General features: G+C 41.7%; 1 protein-coding gene across 1 annotated transcript; it reads left to right on the top strand.

Annotated features, from left to right (window-relative positions):
• Nucleotides 1-379: 379 nt before the first annotated feature.
• Nucleotides 380-1,402, top strand: GPR33 (G protein-coupled receptor 33; the record flags this gene model as incomplete). The annotated part of the gene is made up of 1 exon (XM_079701368.1): nt 380-1,402. One exon carries the CDS (start codon nt 380-382, stop codon nt 1,400-1,402), a length of 1,023 nt encoding a protein of 340 aa, XP_079557494.1.
• Between the last annotated feature and the right edge of the window lie 6,965 nt (nt 1,403-8,367).

Below are 8,367 nucleotides of genomic sequence, written 5' to 3'. Positions count from 1 at the left end.
GGGATAAAACTCGTGCCCCATGCAGTGGAAGCGTGTAGTCCTAACCACTGGATTGCCAGAGAATTCCCTAAATAGGATATTTTTAGCTGCCTAAATTAATTACTTAACGAAGTCAGAATATTCCAAACATTTCTATTTCACATTAATTTCATTGCATCTGTAGTATTTCTATTTTTGATGCCCCAATTAATCTGATCTTAATTCCTCACACAAAATAAAAGAAAAATATCTGATTTGTATTATTGTAAAAATATTGTTTGTCATTTTAAAAATATTGTCATTTTGACTACGAATATGCAAAAATTACTATTTTAATTTCTATATTTAACCATTTCTTTTGTTTCTTTTTTGTTGTTATTTTCAGCTTCTCATTCCAATTATGGATCCAATCAACTCTAATGATTACCTGCTCAATGTCTCTACTTTAATAAGAAACAGCATTCACATTCCAACACCTGCCTCAAAAGTGATTGTTGCACTTCTTTTGTTCACGTCATTTATAATTGGCACTATCACCAATGGTCTCTACCTATGGGTGCTAAAATTCAAAATGAAAAAGACTGTTAATACTCTGTTATATTTTCATCTCATTCTCTCTTATTTTATTTCAACATTATTTTTGCCATTTCTGGCCATCTCCTACCTTCAGGAAAATCACTGGAGCTTTGGAATGGCCACATGCAAGGTCTTCAATAGCATTTTGTCTGCAGGGATGTTTGCCTCTGTTTTCTTCCTCTCAGCCATCAGCATTGATCGTTATCTTCTCACTCTTCACCCGGTGTGGTCACAGCTGCACCGAACCCCACGCTGGGTTTCCAGCATCATCTTAGGAGTCTGGATGTTTGCCACTGCCCTCAGCATGCCCTATGTGGTTTTCAGAGAGGCACATGATGACCATAAAGGAAGAGTGACCTGCCAGAATAACTATGCTGTGTCTACTAACTGGGAAGGCAAAAAGATTCAAACATTAAGAAAATGGATTCATGTAGCCTGTTTCAGCAGCCGCTTCTTGCTGGGCTTCCTTCTGCCTTTCCTCATCATCACCTTTTGTTATGAAAGAGTAGCCAAAAAGATGAAAGAGAGGAGCCTCTTCAAATCCAGCAAGCCCTTCAAAGTCATGATGACTGCCGTTATCTCTTTCTTTGTGTGTTGGATGCCCTACCATGTATACCAAGGCTTAATTCTCACTAAGAACAGATCACTACTTTTCCAGTTGACTCTGATACTCACAGTGATAACTACTTCTTTCAATACTGTCTTTTCTCCCACACTCTACCTATTTACTGGGGAGAACTTCAGAAAGGTTTTCAAGAAGTCTGTTCTTGCTCTTTTTGAGTCAACATTCAGTGAAGATTCTTCGGAAGAAAGGACACAAAACCTAAATTCAGAAGCCGATATTTAAATTCTGGATCCCAGAGCAAAGAACGGATTCTTAGTCAATGATATCACCAGAGACAGACCCTCAACTCTTGTATAATATAGTCCCTATATTAGAGAGACACCTGGGCTGTACTATAGTTAGATCTATGAATATTATAAGGGCTGTAAAATGTGATGGGTGATGTTGCAAATGTGATTTTTTTTTTACTTTCATTGTGGTAAAATATATATAACATATAACCATTTTTCATTGTACATTTTAGTGGCATGACCTAAATTCACAATTTTTTGCAACCATCACCACTATCCATTTCCAAAATTTTTTATCACCCAAAAGAGAAACTCTACCCATTAAGCAATAACTCCTCTTTCACGCCCCTACCCCCGACTCTTTCCCCTAGCTCCTCATATCCCCCAATCTGCTTTCTATCTCTATGAATTTGCTATTCTAGATATTCCATATAAGTGGAATCATACAATATTTCTCCTTTTGTGTCTGGCTTATTTAACTTAGCATAATGTTTTCAAGGTTCATCCATGTTGTAACATGTATCAGAACTTCATTCTTTTATGGCTAAATAATATTCTGTTATATGTATATACCACATTTTGTTTATCCATTCTTCTGTTGAGAGACATTTGAGTTGTTTCCACCTTTTGGCTATTGTGAATAATGCTACCATGAACACTGGTGTACAAGTGTCTGTTTGAGTCTTTATTTTCAATTATTTTGAATTGCTGGGTCATGTGGCAATTCTATGTTTACGTTTTTGAGGAACTGCCACTTTTTTCCATAACAGCTGTACCATGTTGCATTCTCATCAGCAATGTACAAAAGTTCTAGTTTCTCCATACCCTCACCAACACCTATTATTTTCCTTTTTTTCAATTATAGCCATCCTAGTTGGTATGAACTGATGCAAATGTGATTCTTAACCTTTAATTTTTGAGGCTATAGTAATATCACTTTCTGAATACCAATAGAACCAATCAATCTGAATTTTCTGTCACAGAATTTTCTACCAAATAGACATTTAGACCAAGGTCTTTATTCAGATAGCACCTAAATTATTTAACTGGTATGAACAAAATTTAACGTGGAGATGACAAGGCACTCATCTTGTCATCTCCGTGTTAAAGAATAAAGAATTTATACTTTAATGTTTTAAGTATAAAGATACTTTAAATGTCTTTTTAATATTTATGGATTAAGCTGTCACAGAAATATGGGACTAACACAATTATAAATGTTTGTGAGCCTGCCTGGGTAATGTCACAGTACATTTAATTCTAAAATAGCAATAACAAAATTAACTTTGTTTCCCTGGTTTTCAAGTTTTGCATCAAGTTTTTGAAAAACATTACAGCACCTAAGTTATATAGGACCACATGGTATCAGTGACCTATTACCTTTTATATATTTAGTTACTTCTATCTGTCGGTCAACACATATCAATCAATAAGTAGTTCTATCTAGTTCAACTAATACAGAAGGCAGATATTTAGGCCACAATGCAAACTCAGTCCCTAAATATTTCAGCTAGCTTTGCACAGACAATTCCAAGCCACAGGCGTACATCCTCCTCAGAAATCCCCCAAAAGGATGATATTAATTACAAAGGGTTACAGAGAAGAAGGGAAATTAATTTTCATTACTAACTTTTCATAGTGGGAAAGTAACAGTAGTTCTATGCCCTAGAAATTCTGTTAATTGACTTGGCATCACTGCTTTCTTGGGCAACTAGAGGCTTGGCCTCTCTCACTTAGAATATAAGGGACAAAAAATTTTGGGTAGGTGAACAGTTTCATTGTTGGCCCCTATTTCAAGTTTTGGAGCCTTGAATAGTGTCCCAGAGATGGAGAAGTAGGAAGGAAGACCAGGCTGTGGCTCTGAGGGGCCCTTCAGCAAGAAGGGGCTGCTGCTCCTTCTCTCCACACACTCTCCCAGGGCCTGATAAGCCCACTGGAGTTTATGATGCAGGACTTAAGAAAGCAAGTTATTGGATGGAACATAATGATTCTTTGAAACAAGAATCTTACTTTGGAAACCTAACAGCCACAGAGCCTTTGGTCTCCCTCCTCATATTTGCTACAGTAACAAACAAGGAAGTGCTCTTCCCGGGCTCTTTTATGTACTTTGTTCCATCTCTCTATAGACTGTAAACTTCTCAAAGACAGAGAGAAGCCTATCAATCACACTATTTCTTTTCTATAGTACTACATGTAAGTGATATCCAGTAAAATATACTTAATGAAAATTGAATACGGGTCATCACAATATGTGATTTGAAAAAGGACTTTGGGTATAAAATAATAGGATTGAACCAGATTTTTATTTAAAAAAGATTTACATCAGGCTTCCCTGGTGGCGCAGTAGTTGAGAGTCTGCCTGCCGATGCAGGGGACACGGGTTCGTGCCCCGGTCCGGGAAGATCCCACATGCCGCGGAGTGGCTGGGCCCGTGAGCCATGGCCGCTGAGCCTGTGCGTCCGGAGCCTGTGCTCCACAATGGCAGAGGCCACAACAGTGAGAGGCCCGCATACCGCAAAAAAAAAAAAAAAAAAAAGATTTACATCACGCTTACCTTGTGCCCAGGCATGGTTCAAAATGCTTTACAAATAGTAACTCACTTAATCCCACAGCAATTCTATGAAGTAGGTCACATTGTCCTCACTATTTTACAGGCTGTGAAACTGAAGCACTTGCCCAAGGCCACACAGTAAGCAAGTGGAAGAGCCAGTATTGCAAGTCCAGGCAGTCTGGTGCTAGAATCAATCTATGCTCTTAATCACCCTACCCACTGCCTGAGGTCACTGTTAGGAGGCTGTGAGGCAGGGCTTCCAGCCCAGATATACATAGTCCGTTTATTTCATCAGAATTCACTATATTGACGGCAAAAATCAAACAGAAGTTCCTAGAAAATGTCAGTATCCACATACGATGTAAAAAAAGAAAAAGCATTGAACTTGTAATCAGGAGGTTTGGGTGGTGGTCTGGCTTTGCCTCTAGCTTGATGTTTTATTTGGGGCAGATTACCCACATTTTCTGGGCCTTACCTTCCTTATCTATAATATGGGACAGCTCTGAATGAGATTAGGTATATGAAATTACTTCTAAAATATAAAACACTACATAAGTATAAGATATTATGAGGACTTTTTTTAAGAAGTCACTTCAATTTTAAAAAGTAGGGTGTAAACTTGAGAAAATTCTCCCCAAATGTATTTTTTAATTTCCCTTAAAACTATGGTTAACTTTTAGAAAACCTGCTTGTTATGGTTGTGTTGATCTCATCAACATCCTCACTACTGTGAATTCTCCAGACCCAAGAGGTTTATAAACAAAGAATTAGTGGCTTTCCTTTATGGAAATTGTGTGTGGAGACAGTGTATTAAAACAGTGTGCCTATTAGCATCAAATTATATGAACCTGCTTCATTATATTAGCCTCAAACTGGCTCAAGAACAGAATATAGGGATGATTAGAGATAGGTTTCAAATGCTCGCTTAAGTTCTTTCCTCAAGAAATGGCTCCGGGAGGAGCTTCAAGATGGCGGAAGAGAAACATGTGGAGATCACCTTTCTCCCCACAAATACATTTACATGTGGAATAACTCCTACAGAACACCTACTGAACGCTGGCAGAAGACATCAGACCTCCCAAAAGGCAAGAAACTCCCACACACACCTGGGTAGGGCAAAAGAAAAAAGAAAAAACAGAGACAAAAGAATAGGGATGGGGCTTCCCTGGTGGCGCAGTGGTTGAGAATCTGCCTGCCGATGCAGGGGACACAGGTTCGTGCCCCGGTCCGGGAAGATCCCACATGTCGTGGAGCAGCTAGGCCTGTGAGCCATGGCCACTGAGCCTGTGCGTCCGCAGCCTGTGCTCCGCAACGGGAGAGACCACAACAGTGAGAGGCCCGCATACCGCAAAAAAAAAAAAAAAAAAAAAAGAATAGGGACGGGACCTGCACCAGTGGGAGGGAGCTGTGAAGGAGGAAAGGTTTCCACACACTAGGAAGCCCCTTCGCGGGCGGAGGCTGCGGGTGGCGGAGCGGGGAGCTTCGGAGCCGCAGAGCACAGCAACAGGGGTGTGGAGGGCAAAGCAGAGAGATTCCCGCACAAAGGATCGGTGCCGACCAGCACTCACCAGCCAGAGAGGCTTGTCTGCTCACCCGCCGGGGCGGGCGGGGCTGGGAGCTGAGGCTCGGGCTTCGGTCGGATCGCAGGGAGAAGACTGGGGTTGGCGACATGAACACAGCCTGAACGGGCTAGTGAGCCACAGCTAGCCGGGAGGGAGTCCAGGAAAAGGTCTGGAGCTGCCGAAGAGGCAAGAGACTTTTTCTGCCTCTTTGTTTCCTGGTGCGCGAGGAGAGGGGATTAAGAGCGCTGCTTAAAGGAGCTCCAGAGACGGGCGCGAGCCGCGGTTATCAGCGCAGACACCAGAGACGGGCATGAAACGCTAAGGCTGCTCCTGAAGCCACCAAGAATCCTTTGTGCAAGCACAGGTCACTATCCACACCTCCCCTCCCAGGAGCCTGTGCAGCACGCCACTGCCAGGGTCCCGTGATCCAGGGACAACTTCCCCGAGAGAACACACGGTGCGCCTCAGGCTGGTGCAACATCAGGACAGCCTCTGCCGCCGCAGGCTCGCCCGCACTCCGTACCCCTCCCTCCCCCCGGCCTCCCCCCGGCCTTAGTGAGCCAGAGCCCTCGAATCAGCTGCCACTTTAACCCCGTCCTGTCTGAGCAAAGAACAAACGCCCTCCGGCGACCTACACGCAGAGGCGGGGCCAAATCCAAAGCTGAACCCCAGGAGCTGTGCGAACGAAGAAGAGAAAGGGAAATCTCTCCCAGCAGCCTCAGGAGCAGTGGATTAAATCTCCACAGTCTACTTGATATACCCTGCATCTGTGGAATACCTGAATAGACAACGAATCATCCCAAATTGAGGCGGTGGACGTTGGGAGCACCGATAAATATATTTTTTTCCCTTTCTCCCTTTTTCCGTGTGGATGACAGGGTCTTGGTGCTCTGACTGGGCATCAGGCCTGTGCCTCTGAGGTGGGAGAGCCAAGTTCAGGACACTGGTCCAGCAGAGACCTCCCAGCTCAACGTAATATCAAACAGCAAAAATCTCCCAGAGATCTCCATCTCAACGCCAAGACCCAGCTCTACTCAACAACCAGCAAGCTCCAGTGCTGGGCACCCTATGCCAAACAACTAGCAAGACAGGACCACAGCCCCACCCATTAGCAGAGAGGCTGCCTAAGATCATAATAAGGTCACAGACACCGCAAAACACACCACCAGACGTGGACCTGCCCACCAGAAAGAAAAGATCCAGCCTCATCCACCAAAACACAAGCACTAGTCCCCTCCATCAGGAAGCCTACACAACCCACTGAACCAACCTAACCACTGGGGGCGGACACCAAAAACAACGGGAACTATGAACCTGCAGCCTGCGAAAAGGAGACCCCAAACACAGTAAGTTAAGCAAAATGAGAAGACAGAGAAATACACAGCAGATGAAGGAGCAAAGTAAAAACCCACCAGACCAAACAAATGAAGAGGAAATAGGCAGTCTACCTGGAAAAGAATTCAGAATAATGATAGTAAAGATGATCCAATATCTTGGAAATAGAATGCAGAAAATAAGAGAAACGTTTAACAAGGACCTAGAAGAACTAAAAAGCAAACAAACAATGATGAACAACACAATAAATGAAATTAAAAATTCTCTAGAAGGAATGAATAGCAGAATAACTGAGGCAGAAGAATGGATAAGTGACCTGGAAGATAAAATAGTGGAAGTAACTTCTGCAGAGCAAAATAAAGAAAAAAGAATGAAAAGAATTGAGGAGAGTCTCAGAGACCTCTGGGACAACATTAAACACACCAACATTTGATTTACAGGGGTCATAGAAGAAGAAGAGGAAAATAAAGGGACTGAGAAAATATTTGAAGAGATTATAGTTGAAAAATACCCTAATTTGGCAAAGGAAATAGTTAATCAAGTCCAGGAAGTGCAGAGAGTCCCATACAGGATAAATCCATGGAGAAACATGCCAAGACATGTATTAATCAAATTATCAAAAATTAAGTACAAAGAAAACATATTAAAAGTAGCAAGGCAAAAACAACAAATCACATACAAGGGAATCCCCATAAGGTTAACAGCTGATCTTTCAGCAGAAACTCTGCAAGCCAGAAGGAAGTGGCAGGACATTTTTAAAGTGATGAAAGGGAAAAACCTACAACCACGATTACTCTACCCAGCAAGGATTTCATTCAGATTCGACAGAGAAATTAAAAGTTTTACAGACAAGCAAAAGCTAAGAGAATTCAGCACCACCAAATAAGCTTTACAACAAATGCTAAAGGAACTTCTCTAGGCAGGAAACACAAGAAGAGGAAAAGACCTACAAAAACAAACCCATAACAATTAAGAAAATGGTCATAGGAACATACATATCGATAATTACCTTAAATGTAAATGGATTAAATGCTCCCACCAAAAGACATAGACTGGCTGAATGGATACAAAAACAAGACCTGTATACATGCTGTCTACAAGAGACCCACTTCAGACCTAGGGACACATACAGACTGAAAGTGAGGGGATGCAAAAAGATATTCCATACAAATGGAAATCAAAAGAAAGCTGGAGTAGCAATTCTCATATCAGACAAAATAGACCTCAAAACAAAGACTATTACAAGAGACAAAGAAGGACACTACATAATGATCAAGGGACAATCCAAGAAGATATAAGAATTGGAAATATTTATGCACCCAACAGGAGCACCTCAATACATAAAGCAAATGCTAACCACCACAAAAGGGGAAATTGACAGTAACACAAACAGAGTAGGGGACTTTAACACCCCACTTTCATTCACCAATGGACAGATCATCCAAAATGAAAATAAATAAGGAAACACAAGCTTTAAATGATACATTAACCAAGATGGACTTAATTGAT

This window comes from Hyperoodon ampullatus (assembly GCF_949752795.1).
Source record: "Hyperoodon ampullatus genome assembly, chromosome: 3".
NCBI classification, from domain to species: domain Eukaryota; kingdom Metazoa; phylum Chordata; class Mammalia; order Artiodactyla; family Ziphiidae; genus Hyperoodon; species Hyperoodon ampullatus.
The sequence above is the reverse complement of the archived record's forward strand: the minus strand, read 5'-3'. Positions and strand labels throughout refer to the sequence as shown.